This window comes from Wickerhamomyces anomalus (genome assembly GCF_001661255.1).
Source record: "Wickerhamomyces anomalus NRRL Y-366-8 unplaced genomic scaffold WICANscaffold_1, whole genome shotgun sequence".
Taxonomy (NCBI): Eukaryota; Fungi; Ascomycota; class Saccharomycetes; order Phaffomycetales; family Wickerhamomycetaceae; genus Hansenula; species Hansenula anomala.
The window spans coordinates 993,360-1,009,178 of NW_017567110.1; the positions used below are offsets into that span (position 1 = coordinate 993,360).

General features: G+C 35.5%; 5 protein-coding genes across 5 annotated transcripts; 2 read left to right on the plus strand and 3 right to left on the minus strand.

Moving 5' to 3' along the window:
• The first annotated feature begins 478 nt into the window (after positions 1-478).
• Positions 479-5,036, plus strand: WICANDRAFT_87076 (uncharacterized protein). Its single transcript, XM_019186090.1, has one exon. It carries the CDS (start codon positions 928-930, stop codon positions 4,573-4,575), a length of 3,648 nt encoding a protein of 1,215 aa, XP_019041211.1. The 5' UTR covers positions 479-927; the 3' UTR covers positions 4,576-5,036.
• A 519-nt stretch (positions 5,037-5,555) lies between these two features.
• Positions 5,556-6,125, plus strand: RHO2 (Rho family GTPase RHO2; the record flags this gene model as incomplete). The annotated part of the gene is made up of 1 exon (XM_019181275.1): positions 5,556-6,125. The coding sequence occupies one exon, from the start codon at positions 5,556-5,558 to the stop codon at positions 6,123-6,125; it is 570 nt and encodes a 189-aa protein (XP_019041212.1).
• Positions 6,126-6,915: 790 nt separating this feature from the next.
• Positions 6,916-7,992, minus strand: PUF4 (Puf4p; the record flags this gene model as incomplete). Its single annotated transcript, XM_019185340.1, has 1 exon — positions 6,916-7,992. One exon carries the CDS (start codon positions 7,990-7,992, stop codon positions 6,916-6,918), a length of 1,077 nt encoding a protein of 358 aa, XP_019041213.1.
• Positions 7,993-10,060: 2,068 nt separating this feature from the next.
• PMA1 (H(+)-exporting P2-type ATPase PMA1) lies at positions 10,061-12,769 on the minus strand (the record flags this gene model as incomplete). Its single annotated transcript, XM_019181078.1, has 1 exon — positions 10,061-12,769. The coding sequence occupies one exon, from the start codon at positions 12,767-12,769 to the stop codon at positions 10,061-10,063; it is 2,709 nt and encodes a 902-aa protein (XP_019041214.1).
• Positions 12,770-14,585: 1,816 nt separating this feature from the next.
• WICANDRAFT_87111 (uncharacterized protein) lies at positions 14,586-15,048 on the minus strand (the record flags this gene model as incomplete). The annotated part of the gene is made up of 1 exon (XM_019186091.1): positions 14,586-15,048. A coding segment is annotated over exon 1 (187 nt), but the record flags the coding sequence as incomplete, so codon positions are not given.
• Positions 15,049-15,819: the final 771 nt, after the last annotated feature.

Sequence of the window (15,819 nt, forward strand, 5' to 3'; positions counted from 1 at the left end):
TGAAAATCAGATTATACCGTGTAGCTATAATAGTTAAGGTAGCAATGGAAGATATAGAGTCAACTGATCTCTTTCATCTACTGCTGATCGCTCCTTCATCACTTTTCTATACCTCTGTCAGGCTCAACGTTATTTGTATGGGGTAAAGTCTACAAGTATGAAGCGAATTGATTGACCATATTTCGTTATGCACTCCAGAACAAACGCAATCTATGATTCATCACAATCACCGATATCAAATAACACTCTATCTAATCACCCTATAATACAATACACTTATAATTCCATTCTCTTGTCTTTTGTAACTGATTCACCTTAACCAATAACCAAGGCTCATCCAGAACGCATTCGCGAAATACCCATTTTTTACCCTGACGCTGGCATGTGTCCCTAACCGTGCTTTTTCGCCCAAAAAATCAAAAAAATCGGTTACTGGCCTTTTTTTTGTTAACGAAGTTTGGTGGTAAGAGCTTTTTGAGTAGTACAAAAATCATTGAAACAAGATCATCACCATTAAACCCATCAACTTTATAGTGTGGAAATTGTTTGGCAAAAGATACACTTTTCTGTTACTGTCTTTAAAACCTACCAATCCTCGGTGCAAAAGATAATAGTTGAAGCGGGAATCAGTAGAGGTTATTGAACATTGTTAAAAAATACCTTCAATAAAGATTTATCTCAATCAAATCCTTATAGCGTGGGTGAGGTTTTTCAAAAGGGAATTTTACACATTATACTTCATAGGCATCAATTCCATTGGATAAATCTTGATATTCTATTGGCGGCTTGTGTTTTTCTTGGGCATTTTCCTTTGAACTATTCCATTTAAAAACCATTCAACTTTTATAATAAAGTTTATGCCGCTGAAGTTTTCATCAACAAATCCTCATTCAACCTAGAGTAAAGATCAATCATAGTTTGAGCATTATGGCTGGTTTAAAGAACCCCATCTCAACTACAAATGCTAATGGGAATGAGCGCAATAACGAAAAAATCAATCTGGTAAATGGGTCAGATGTTCAATTTGAATACAATAACAATCAAAACAATAATACCAAATCTGATTCAAAGAAAAAGAAGAAGAAGAAGAAGTCCAAGGCTAAGAAGAGCCAACAACAAAATGTTGAAGGTGAAACTATTAAAGAATTGGATTTTGATGATCCAGATTTTGAATATCCAGATTCAAGAATATTGAAACAAAATTCAAATGGAGATGTCATTGTACAAAGTCTTGAACCAAATCCTAAGGCAAAGAAGCCAAACTCATCTTCTTCTGAGAACGCTAATGATAAACATCCAAAGAAGAAGTCTAATTCAATCCCATCTAGTGGGTTTATTCCTGAAGATCAAGATGATTTGAATGAACAATTGAAAGAGTATTGGGCCAGTTTATCTGCTGATGAAAAGAAAGAATTGTTGAATCTTGAGAGAGACTCTGTCTTCAAAGTTATGAAAGAACAACAAAAGATAACTTGTAATTGTTCTGTATGTGGTCGTAAAAGACAAATCATTGAACAAGAGTTGAAAAAACTATATGATAACTATTTTGATGGCATAGATACTCAAGAACTAATAGCTGCTGAGCTGTTCAATATTAATAATCAACAGAGTTATAAGAAACATCAACATCAACAGCAACAACAATTTGACCAACAACAACAGAGTCGAAGTCGAAAGGGATCAGGAACGAATCTTCAACAACCGCATCCATCTCAACAACAACAACAACAACAGTCTCAACCGCAACAGTCTCAACAGGTTCAACAACCTCAGCAACAGCAACAGCATCCGACTCAATCTTCTGATGTTCAAAGAAGAAATGGTATTATGTCAGTAGCTGAAGATTTGTTGCAGAATGATGGTAAGAAATTTTTAGAAATGATGGAGAAATTAGCTGAATCAAGAATTCAAAGACAGAATCAATACATTAGAAGAAATGAAATGATGAAATCTAATCAAGCTAATAATCAAATTGAAGAAGAGGAAGAGGAAGAACCCGAATATTATGATGATGAACATGAAGATGAAGATGAAGATGACGAGGAAGAAGAAGAAGATGAAGATGATGATGATGAAGAAGAGTTAGATGAAGAATATGAAGGTGAAGAAGATTATGAAGATGGTGAAGATCATCATCATACACATAGTCATAGTCATTCACATGATCACCATCATCATGATCATCATGGTCATAATCATAATCATACACATAGTCACAACCATAATGAACATGGGGAAGAATTTGAAGACGATAATGACGAATTCAATACTGATGATGAAATGGATCGTCGAAATATGATTCAACTTCAACTGCAAAGACAAAGACAACTGCAAAAGCAACTACAACGTGAAAGAGAAGAATTGGCACAATTACAAGATGATTATGTGGATGGAGATCAAAGATTAGAACAACTACAGCATCAACAAGCTCAAGTTGAAGCACAACAGCAAAAATTACAAGAGCTTGCGGATCAACAGAAGCAACTTGAAACACATTCACATCTTTCTCAACAAGCACAACAGCAATCACAACAACCTCAACCACAAATCACTGGTGATTTAGATATCGAAGAAGAGGAGGAAGAGTTTGAAGATGATATTGAAGATGAAGAAGAATACAGTGATGATCCTATTGATGAAGAACAACAATTGGAAGAAGGTAGAGCAATGTTGCAACTGTGTACTACAAAGATGCTGAGACAAAGTTTGTTGGAGTCTTATAAACGTAAGAAACAAGAAGAGTATGTCAAGAATTTGTTGAGTGAATTGGATGAAGAAAAATTACGTGAAAAGCAAAAAGAAGAGAAGAAACAACGTGAGAAGGAGAAGAAGCGTGAAAAGAAGCGTTTAATTCAACAACAGAAAGAAGAGGAACGCTTGAAAAAAGAGGCTGAAATTGAAAGATTGAAAAGAGAAAAGGAGGAAGAGAATAAAAGAAAGATTGAGGAAGGTCGTAAGAGAAAGCAAGAGGAGGAACGTAAGAAATTAGAAGAAAAACGTCGTAAGGAAGCTGAGAAGAGAGAAAGAGAAGAACGTAAGAAACAACAACAAGAGGCGAAAAAGAAGAAGGAAGAAGAGGAAAAAAGAATTAAAGAGGAAGAACAATTGAGGATTCAAAAGCAAAAGGAAGAAGAGGAAAAATCAAGATTACAAAAACAACAAGAGGAAGAAAAGAGACAACAAGAAATCTTGAAATTACAACAAGAGCATGAAGAATTGAAGAGAAAACAACAAGAAGAGGATGAATTGAGAAGACAACAACAAGAAGCTTTTGCTAGACAACAACAAGAAAGATCTAATTCAACTCATTCAATTCCTGATCAATTTTCTCAACCACAGATTCCTACTTCAACTAATCCATTGTTGGATAATCTGTATCACCAAACTAATACTCCATTTGCTTCTTCTCCATTAGGTTCTCAAGCTGGTTTGAGTCGTCATCAACAACAACAACCTCAACTTCCAAGAAATGATACTCCTCCTGGTTTCCAATTGAATCCAGGGTCAGCTACACTTGGTGTTAACTCGGGTTTAGATACTCAATATTCTCATTTAACAAATCCTTCAGCTGCTTCACTTTTCAATTCAAGAAATTTTTCGGAAAATCTTCCATCTGTTAGATCACCTTGGAATACAAATGGAACTTCTACAACCAACAATAATAATTCATTGTTCAATCCATTGGATAAAAGTTTCAATTTGTTTTCACAACCACAACCACCTCAATTGTCTCAACCACAACCACCTCAACAGCAGCAACAGCAAAGTCCACCAAATGACCCATCGATTGATCTTTTAAGTAATTCATTGGCTTCTACAAATTTTGAAGCTAACAACACAAATAATTTCAATTCAAGTTTCCTTTCAGGTTCAAAAGTTTGGTCAACGTCTTCAGCTAATACTGGTTTGAATGGGGTTGTTAATGGCGCTAATACTTGGTCAGCTTCAACTACAAAGAATTTAAATGGTGGTGGTCTATGGGGTACACCTATTAACTCAAGTCCATCAACTCAAACTCTTGGTGGTGCAACTCAATTAAATTCGAATGGTGGTAATAATTTCTTACCTTCTCAATATCAACAGCATCATTCAGCTCCAAATTCTCAACCTTCAACAACCATTCATCCTAGCTCTCAACCTCCTTCAAGCTCAAATGTTGATCAATTGATTAAAAATTATCAATCTCAAATTTATCAAGCTTATACATATTTAAGAAGTTCATTTTTGGATGGTGGTTTCATTTTGATTGATACTTTATTCACAACATTCAATTCATTACAACCTCCAAATTCAGCTTTAACATTTGCTTTATTTTTATCAATTATCAAGACAAAAACTTCACTGTATAACTTTGAAACTATTGGTGATGAACTTGGTAATGTTACACATGTTAAAATTACGCCATTTCAACAACAATTGAATCCATTAAATTCAAATGTTTCAAGGACTGGTTCTCTGCCTTTCAATCAATTTGGTAACGGTGGTGCTAATGATGGTTTATATGCTGATCCAAGAAGAAATACAAGTTTTGATACAAATGGTAGTGGTTTGACTTGGGGAGGTTCATTGATTTGAACATTGGGTTGTTTTGAAGTGTCTATAGTGTGATCTTTTTGTGTGTCACTTTCGTCTGTGTGGTTTTTTTATAATTTGATTAGTGTTTTTGATATGAACGATTACTGTCTTTGAGTGAATGTAGTCGACTAACTTGTATCTGTCGTTGCAATGCCAGCGTTGTATTACACAAAGTTCAAACCATTTTAACGCTTATAACTCTACAACGTTCTACGGTTGATCCTCATAAAGTTATAGTTCGTTAAATTTAGCATAAAAGCACTGGTCTCGAGAAAGTTCATGTACAATCTATTTTAGGCACGCGTTAACGTTTTGAAGCCCAACGACATGCACCTGAAAGCCCTAACCTAAGCGAAAACTACCTCTAATAATCACTCACCAGCGTACGCGTGCCTTCTCCGATCAAACACACGCTACACATTTAGCCTATGGCCAATTTCCAGCCTATTAAAAAGTGGTTTCTTCAATTCGAATCCCTCGCTATTTCTATTTTTGGTGTGCCGGAACTTGTTTTTTTTTCATGATAAAAGTACACCACGAAAAAAAAAAAAGCGTTACGTTGTGTGTGCAGTCCATATAAATTGTGTTGAAAGTTGGAAGCACCAAAATTATTTCCAGGCAGGGGACAACAATCAATCAAAAAAACAATACAAAAATACAACCATTGAATCAGTGCAACGGTCCAGGCGTAACGTCTTTCAAGATTTGAGTTCAAGGGGTTTGATATTTTGGCATTTGCTTGGCTTGAGTTCACCTTCATCTAGTGTATTTTTTTTTGAGGCCCATTTTCAACGTTTTGGAATTTAATCAAACTTTACTTGAAGTTTAACATTTCAGAGAAATAATAAAGATCTCGAAGTGTTCATTAGTTATTGAATTCCGTATTATATTGATCTGCTCAATTCCAATTCAACTTCAAACTGAAAACTGAGATTCAACAGACTATTTCATTCCGGTAAACAAGGTATAAACATCAAGGAATGTCATCATCAGTTAAAAGAAAGTTGGTCATAGTTGGTGACGGTGCTTGTGGTAAGACTTCATTACTATATGTCTTTACTCTAGGTGAATTCCCAACTGAATACCACCCAACAGTGTTTGAAAACTATGTTACTGATTGCAGGGTTGATGGAAAGGCTGTACAATTAGCTCTTTGGGATACCGCTGGTCAAGAAGAATATGAAAGACTAAGACCTTTAAGTTATTCAAAGGCCAACGTCATATTAATAGGTTTTGCTATAGATCAACCAGATTCGTTACAAAACGCTAAGGCTAAATGGAGTGATGAAGTTTCAAGATATTGTCCTTTTGTACCTGTTATACTAGTTGGGCTGAAGAAAGATTTAAGAAACAATTCACCAGATAAAACAAATAGAAAGAAGTTTGTTCAGCCCGCTCTTGGTGAAGAAGTTGCAAGATTGATTGGTGCTAAGAAATACTTGGAATGTTCTGCTTTAACCGGTGAAGGTGTTGATGATGTCTTTGAAGCGGCTACAAGAACAAGTTTACTAGTGCTGAACGAACGTTCATCTTGTTGTACTATTACTTGAGGGAGCTCGACCTCATTTGAAAAGAAAAAAAGGATTAGAAAAAAAAAAGAGTACCAAAAAGTTTTTCCCCATTTACTAGCATTTGCATTTATTATTTTTACACATATTATCATTCACGGAAATCATTTCAAAATTTGTTTCTTTTCATTCATTTACAGCTAATTTTTTTGGTAATATTATGCTTTATCATTAAGCTATATCACGGTCGTTCATTTGATGTTGTTTGTTTGTTTATTTTGTTTTTTATTATTGTTTATTATTTATTTGGTTATAATATTGGTAATTTTAATTACGGTCATTCATTTAATTCTATTAGTTACCCAAGTTGTTATTTTTTTTATTAATTTTTATGGTTTTCAAGTCACTCCTTCATAATGCTATCAGCTTTTTACCCTATACAACACATTGTTTTTAACGTTTTATTGTTCATTTTAGTCCATTTGCAACTGAATGGCGTTCAACTAATGCTTTTTTTATGTTAGCCTTCAGCTCTTTTAATTATTCCAAGAGTTCCTTGTATTCTTTAGAGTTTTCATTTGTATATATCCAAATGAATATCATAAAATCATATTATCACTGTACTACATGATTAAACACCTGTTAACAGCAATACTGAAATGTCTGCATTAATAAATGGTATGATTAAATTTATATAAAACTCAAAATAATGTACAAAATAAAGTCATGACTGAAAATCTAGGTATACATAAGAACTTTTTTTCCCTCATCTCCCCCAATTTATGATAGATAGTGTACAAATATAGTAAAAAAAAGGTAAAGCACGTTTAACCTAATCACTGGTGGTTGTAGCTGAATTAGCTGGTGTTTCATCAGCAGTTGGAGCTGGTGTTATTGGAACATGATCATTTGAATGCTGTAATCTTGCTGAGATTCTTCTACCATGAGGAGTGTTTCTAACTTGTGGTAGCAAAGGTCTTAATAATGATGATAGTTGTTCAAATTGTTTCTCTTTAGCAACATCTAAACTTGTTTGTAACACATAATTACCATATGGATCATTCAATAGTTTAACCAAATCATCTTCACTGTTTAATAATTGATCAATCAATTGACTTGATAAACTTGAAACTCTTAAACATTTCTCAATAACATTTGAACCAAATTTATGCAATGATAATTTGATGATTTCACTTCTAACAAATTCAATAATCTTTGCAATAGCATCTTTTTCATTTTTAGCTAAAACATATTGAACAACATAATTACCAAAAGCATCTAAGGATAAAGCAACAGTGAATTTAGAGATGACTAATGATAATTCTGCGCATTGTTCATTAGACCCATGATCAAGACATCTCTGTAAGACACAACAACCGTGTCTGTGGGTAGCAATTTCTAAACAGTTCTTTGCAGCAGCATCAAAAATGAATTGTGAATCTTCCGGGGTTAATCTTTGTAAACATTTTTGAATAACATGATTACCATTCAAATCTCTTGATAAAGAAACAACATCTGCAGATAATGCCTTAACAATAATTTCAGCTTCTTGTTGGGTATTAATACAATCGACTAATTTTTGTAAAGCTCTAGTACCATGAGGATCTAAGGCAATTGAAACAAATTGTGGAGAAGCGTTTCTAACCAATGTGATACGTTGTTCATCATTAACTTTTTCCAATAATTTTTGAACCAAGTAGTTACCAAAAGGATCAACCATCAATTCAATAACATGTTGATGAGTTTCATCAAAAATAATAGTGGCAGCTTCTGCATTCAAATCTAATTGTTTTTGTAAGAAACGACAACCATGTTGATCTTTACATAATGAATAAATTTCACCATGGAAGTCAGCTAATCTTGCATTTGCAAACTTTGAAGCATCTTCACCTCTTCTGCGTTGTCCCATATTTTTTCTACCATTATTGTGATTGTTACCATTATAATAATTTTGATGATATCTGCGCTCGTTTGGACCATTGTTACCACCCATTGGACCACCCATACGGTTATTCATATTGTTAAACCCTGAATTATCAAATGATTGAGTTCTGTTACTTAATGGAGGCCATAACTGAGAATTTTGTAAAGGGTGATTGTGATGCTGTTGTTGTTGTTGATTATTGAACCCACCATTTTCTGAACGTTCTTGAAAGTTTGGATTCGATGAATGATAAGTAGCTCTTCTTTCTTTCATTGGTGGGCCATTTCTTAAACCAAAATTCATACCATTTGGATTGAAGTTGACACCATTTGGACCTGGAAGACCTGGTGCTCCTGGTGGTGGAGGTGGAACTTGATGATGATGCATTCCATCTGGGGAGAAATTGAATGGTCTCATTGGAATCATACCTGGATGCATTGGAGGAGGTGTATGACTTAAAGGTTCCATAATACCTGGAGGTGGGCCGCCTGAAAGAGCACCACCCATATTAGCACCGAATGGTTTTGTTGGCCAAGGTTGTTGAGGATGAGGTGACCCCATTGGTTCATTTGGATTGAAACCAGCATGCAAAGGTTGACCAAACTCATTCATTGGATTGTACATGAATGGATGGAATGGTTGTTGATGGGCCATTGGATTAAAATGACCAGCAATTGGTTGACCCTCCATAATTGGTTCACCAGGAGCTGGAACACTACCTGGAGCTTCAGTGTTTGGATCATTGGATTCAATTTCGTCCTTGTTTGGCTGGGTTGGACGAGGGACGCCAGCTGGGAAATCAAGATCCAAAGCGCCTAATGCCAAATTGATATCAACCAAATCCGCTGGAATGGCTGTTTCAAGATCAGCAGCATCATTAGCACGTCTAAATAATGGTGGAGCAGTAGAAACAGCTTGGTTCAAGGCGTTGGTTGATCTTTGTAAAGGAGTTGTAGTGTCTTCAAATAACTTAAACTTTGGTTGTTGATCATTATTAATGAAATTATTTCCTGGAGTTGAAAAAGAGGCAGATCTTGGAGGAGTCAGACGAACGCTTGGGGTCAATGGTTCTTGAGCTCTTGAAGGCTCTTCACTCATTGAGTTGTTTGCTGAGTTCTCAGATGACATTCTTGAAGTACTATGATGATATCCTAAGTTGATGATGTTTTGTTGGTGTATTGAATGAACAAATCAGGCAACGTCAAGATTTAAACAATAAAAATATTCAACGAAGCAGCTTTATGGGTACTTTGAATTGAATGAAGTTGGGTGTATCAAGAAACAACCTAAAAATACAGAATAATTTAGTAACCAGAGATAAATTCTAGTGACTCAAAGGGATATAAAGAAGTGAAAAGAATACCAGGTTAATAATGTACAGTGGGTGATGGAGCGTTTAAGTTCCAGTATTGTAAGGTTATCTGGTGTCTCTTCCTCTTGATGATTGGAGTCTTGAAATGTTTTCAATCTGGTGTATTTGGTACTGGATTTAACCTGAGATGATCATAGATCAAAACTTGTTGTTGAAAAAAAAATTTGAAGAAATCAATCACATAATTCGCGGGTCGCGACAAACAACACCAGCACGAACTGAGCCTATTCTCTAGGCGGAGGATGGAATTTGCTAGGCAGAGACTCTCTTCTAGAGCTTCGTGCTGGTAGGCAGAGGAGCTACAAGGAGAGCTTTAAGGACCAAATCCTTAGGGCATGACAAACAAACATCAACAACCTCTAGTCTTCATGTGTATAACAAAGAAAGCACAGACAATCTACATCAACTATTTTACACTATACTTATATTAGGAAATTGGATACCAATCAAGGCACTAAACAATAATAAAAAAGGATGATCAAAAATAAGAAATTAAATTTTTTTCTTTCCTCAAACATTAATGAAAAGATGTAGAAGAAATCAACCACATCTTAATGATAAAGATATCTGGAAAACACTCTATGAAAAAACTAAAAATATGATGTGGATTAAATTAATCAGATAAAAAAATTAGTTATTAAAATATCAAAAATGACAAAAGACAATCTAACCATTTTGAATCTATGAAGATTTTTCATGTTGAGTGGAGACTCTTTGCATGGCAACAACGAAATCTTCCAATGATCTTTGTTCTTGTTTTTCTTTAATTGGTTTACCGTTCATGAATCTATCGAAAGCTTCAGATTCAGACATCAAGTAGTAAGCACCACCCATGACACAGAAGGTACCGAAAGAGAAAATCCAAACACGAACGACAGTAACAATATCGTTCCAGTTTTGTGACCACCAACCGAATAAAGCAAACATAGTAGCAATGATATCAACAATGAAGACAGCACCAGCTAATTGCCATGATGGAATTGATGACCAGAATGGACCAGCAGCTCTAGTAATGAAAATTAACCAATTTTCAGTTAAAGAAATTTGCAAGAATAAAACACCATCAATAGAACCGAAGTTTTGGATGATACCACCTTTTGGAACAAACATAGTAGTCAAAGTAATCCAAGTACCAATAGCTAAAATTATACCTAAGATAATAGACATACCCCATAATCTTGGTAAGTTCCATTTAACAGGTTTTGGAGCATATGGAGCATTATCATAAGCAATGGTAAGAGTGGCAACATCAGCGAAAATGGCAATGAAAACAACTAAATCAATGTTTAATGATTCATTCAAGATAGCAATCCATAAACCTAAAAAGATTTCCAAATGTAATGATAAAGCAATACGGTAAACAACATAAGAGTACATTCTGTGGAAAATTTGTCTGGAAGTTTTCAAAGCATCAATAATGGCAGATAAACCTGGAGCTAAGAAAACAATATCAGCAGCAGAACGGGCAGAATCAGTAGCACCTTCGACAGCAATACCAGTATCAGCTTTCTTTAAAGATGGAGCATCGTTAACACCATCACCAGTCATGGCAACCAAGTAACCTCTTTGTTGTAAGATTTCAACAACATTATATTTATGTTGTGGGAAAACTTCAGCGAAACCATCAGCATTTTCAACGAAATCAGCAATTTCAGAACCTGGCATGTCACCAGCACCACCTAAACCTAAACGTTCAGCATTGTAAATGTTGGTACCTAAACCTAATTGACGACAAGTTTCTTTAGCAATACCAACGGCATCACCAGTCAACATCTTAATTCTCAAACCCAAGTGTTTAGCTTCGTTAACAGTTTTAGCAGTATCATGACGAGGTGGATCCATACATGGCATAATACCCAAGATTTCCCAGTGACCTTCACCTCTCTTTCTAGCAACACCTAATGAACGGAAACCACGAGAAGCGAATTCAGCAACTTTGTTTTCATAAGCTTCATGAACTTCTTCTGGAATTGGATGGTCTTCTTCAACAGTTTTCAAAACGAATAATGGAGCACCTTTAACACAGATGATTCTTTCACCAGCTGGGGATTCAACAAGAGCAGTAACTTTCTTTGAGACAGGATCGAATGGGTGGAATTCAATAACTTTGTATTTAGTTAAAGCAGCTTTAGCACGAGGGTAGTTAGCTAAGGATTTCAAGAAAGCTTTATCAATAGCATCTAAACCCTTCTTCTTTCTTGAAGCAGCCAAAGTAGCAGTTAACATTAAATCATCAGCATCAACACCTTCAACAGTGTATGGTTCATGCAAAGACAATTTGTTTTTGGTTAAAGTACCAGTTTTATCAGAACAAAGGATTTCAACACCAGCTAAGGATTCGATAGCAGAAAGTTTTTGGACAATAGCTTGTTTTTTAGCTAAGTAAGCAGCACCAACAGCCATGGTAGTGGTAACAACAGCTGGTAAACCGACTGGAACACCAACAATGGTGATGGCCAAAGTGTAACGCAAGATTCTAACAATTTTGTTGGTTCTGTAGAATGATGAGACCCAGACAAGTAACAAAGTAACAATAACTAAGACTAATAAAATAGTACCAATACCGTTCAAAACTTCAGTGAAATGACCTTGACCACCAGCAGCTTTGTTAACTAAAGCAGCAGCTCTACCAACAAAAGTGTTATCACCAGTAGCAGTAACAATCATGAAAGCTTCACCACGTTTGATGGTGGATGAGGAGAAAACATTGTCACCAAAGTGTTTGTCAACAGCTAAGGATTCACCGGTTAAAGCAGATTGATCAACTTGTAACAAAGCACCTTCGGTAACGATACGACCATCAGCTGGGATAACAGTACCATCTTCCAATTGTAAGATATCACCTGGAACAATTTCATTAGATGGAACTTCAACTAATGAACCATCTCTGATAACGATAGCAGAGTTGGCTAAGGTTTTTTTCAATTCTTCGACAATAGAACCAGCTTGGTATTCTTGAATGAAACCAACAGCAGCGTTTAAAAACAATAAACCTAAGATAACACCGAAATCAACCCAATCTTCTAAACCGGCAGCTAAGATAGCAGCAGCTTCCATAACGAATTGAATTGGACCAATGAAGAACATTAAGAATTTAACAACCAAGTTTTCTTTTTCTTCAGCCATTTGATTTAAACCAAACTTCTTTCTTCTTTTGGTAACTTCATCAGAAGTTAAACCGTAACTTGGGTCAGTTTGCAATAATTCTTCTGGAACTGGTCTAGCAGTAGCACCAGCTTCACCAGCTTCTTCTTCATCGAATTCTTGACCAGCATCAGATTGAAGATCTTCAATCAATTGATCGATATCTTCATCTTCATCATCGTCATCTTCTGGAGCAGGTTTTGGAACCTTTTCGGTTGTTGGTTGATGTTCTTGTTCTGAAGACATCTGTTAAAAACTAGTTAGTATAACTGAACTATTAGGTAAAAACTTTTCATTAATTCAATTCATCGTAAAGAATCCCAAAATATTCATCAAAACATACTTTCAAGAATAGAAACGTTGGCTTCAATTGAGAACTATGTGTAAAAGAATTCAAGGGGGTTGAAAACTTTTTCCATGGAAATCACAATCTTTAATACCAGTTTTTTTTTCTCTTCCAATTCTCCCATGCCCAAAATTAAAAAAAAAAAATTAAACGAACTTTAAATCCGTTTCTTTTCCCACTCATGTTTTTTCAACTGGATAAGATGGCTGCCCAACGTTCCACCAATGAGATGGCCCAAAATTAATCTGCGTTCGCAAAAAAATGGTTGCCGGCCAACACGCCAAAAGAAAAAAAACAAAAAATGCTTAAAACGGATGAGACTTGGTAACGGACCACATACCGAATATGGAAATGGATTTGCCGAAAACAAACATTTCTGCTCTAAGGCCACACACTCAACCGTTCAAAGAAATGAAAACATGAAAACATGAGTATCATTAGGGAAAGAAAGATGGGTTCAATTGGTATGGAATGTATGATGAATATTGTATAGGATAATCCAATGAATGAATAGCTGAATAAAAGTTAACAATGGTACTCACTTTTCAACAATTTCCTTCTCTTTTGTATATGGGTATAAAATTAATTATCAATTAAAAATTAGGAATTGGTATTGATATTTCTAACAACAACAATTGAGAATCCTTCAATTAATCAATAACTGGAGATGATACAAGAGGTAAGGTAAAATTGAATGTTTACTTCTAACAAAGGAGTAAAAAGTAGATTAAGAAAGTTTCAAAAGTTGAAAACTAGGATTTATTTGTTTATATATGATTTTTCGGATTTGGGATCCTCGAGGAATGAGTGGAAAAAAAATTGAGTAGTGTTTTTGTCGATGGATGTAATTGGCAAAAGAAAAACTTTATCAGCGTTCTCAAAATGAGACTCGAGTTCTCATGAGAGACTTTGCATAGTTAAGGTACTCGCTGTAAATGATTACACCATACATTTTCATCGACTGAACAGGCCTGCCTGTGGTGTTTACCAGTCTCGTTGAGTATTTTCAAACTGCAGCTTGTTACGCTTTCGCCATTTGAAAATATCTCAAAGTTTACGTTTTCCCGAATTGAGCCTAGTTCCCACCACAAATCACAAAACTTGCATACAATCTCACTACCTAGTTGGGCAATTCGCCCTTTCGAGCCGGCCGTAGATACCTACAGACTGGGTCTAGGACTTGGCCTGGCGCTCACCACAATTTCCTGCTGAATCCATGAGCTGGTGACAACTTGAACAAGTAAACAATCCAATTATTCATGGTTATACTACAAAAGAGTCGTAACGAAACAGGCTTTGAAACTATTTAGGCGAAGGATCATCATTCTCAAAAAAATCCGGTTCTCAATATCGTCAATTAACGTTCTGAACGAAGATAGAAGTTTGGGCGAGTGTATTAAATTTTCATCGATGAGTTTTTCTCGGGTTTATTTTTTTTCACGCGGTAACTCTACAATTTGGTAAAGTTTTCATAGAGATGATGGGTTATCGGCCGCAGAGTGTATTATGATGACGAATTAAGGTTATTGGTAACAAAATGCTTCGTCGATAAAGGGAGTTTATTTCTAGAAGTTAAGGTACTACGGTCAGAGAAGCTTTGACAGAAAAAGAGCAGGCTACTGAGATAACAAGGAGATCATCTCGTTTCGAATAGTCAATATCGTAATGCTTTGATGAAAATTATCTTGGACCGTTACAGAGGATATCCAGCCCTACACTTTTCTTCCACAGATTACGTACAACTAAAACCACTTTTGTAAGCCGACCTTATTGTAGCCTTATCAAGATGTTTCCCTCATAGGATTTTTTTGCAACGACATCATCCTCGGGCTAAGATCCGTGTTGACCGAGCCTGTAACAATTTTTATTTTACTCGCTTCAACCATATCCATCAAGATAATCGACGTTTGGAGTAAATATTTACTCAGGGTTCCTGGAAATTGATTCGATTGAGTAATTTGATTGCATTGTACTGATGCCATGAAGTCACAAGAGTCTCATAGTTCTTGATTTGAAAGACAGATCGCCAAACGTATGTGATCAATTTTGATGCCAGCTTCAATCTAAAAAAATTTGAACCATTCAGGCTTCATTACACTTCATTATGATGGTTTCAAATATGCTCTAGTGAGCTCACTAGTCCTATCATCTATGACAATGAGAAACATATGACAACATCTACAAACTCATACACTCAATTGACTAAAACAATTTCTCGTTTTAAACTCTCGATGTTCATTGTTGAATTCATTTTGAAGCTAACTACTTTGACACATTGTTAATTAAGAAATGTTTGCTGGCTTCATGATCGAGTGGAGAACTGCTATCCTTCCAATTGAACTGTGAAATATACGTAACTACCATCTAATTAATCTTGAGTAATGTTCACTGGTATCACAGCTTACCTAGAGAAGATGATAGCATTGAAGTTGGTTTTGCGCAGTGATCCAGTTGATTATAACTCGGGATTGTAAAAGCTTCTGAGCCATAAGCTGCTCTCAGCGCAAAAACATTTGCACTTTTTCTATATTGATGGCCGTTTTATGTTTCCCTTTTGATTAAATTCTATTGGGCTCTAGTCAACGTCAAGTATTGACATGGTCTAATGAGCGATGTTTATCAATTTGGTGAAAATATTATGATATGACATGAAATCCAGGAACAAGGTTTGAACTTCGCATCAAATACTTGCTCAAATGTTTTGCTAGAGTTTGAACTTTTCAACTGTTTTCCATAGAAGTTATAGAAGAAAACGTGTTATCAGTCTTCACGAAATTAATTGATCAAATGCAGAAACAGGCTGCCATGCATTCGCTGAATTTTTGCGAAAACTCCAATCACTTCTCCGTTTTAGGTCTTGATACCCGATGAATCATTCACTGTATTTTCCTGTTCAAACAGCTTCAAAGTTCAAACCTTTTCATTCAAATTGAAGTACGTAGCCTCCAAA

Excerpts from the sequence above, each read along its gene's own strand:
- WICANDRAFT_87076 (XM_019186090.1), top strand. The coding sequence starts at position 928 with ATGGCTGGTTTAAAGAACCCCATCTCAACTACAAATGCTAATGGGAAT.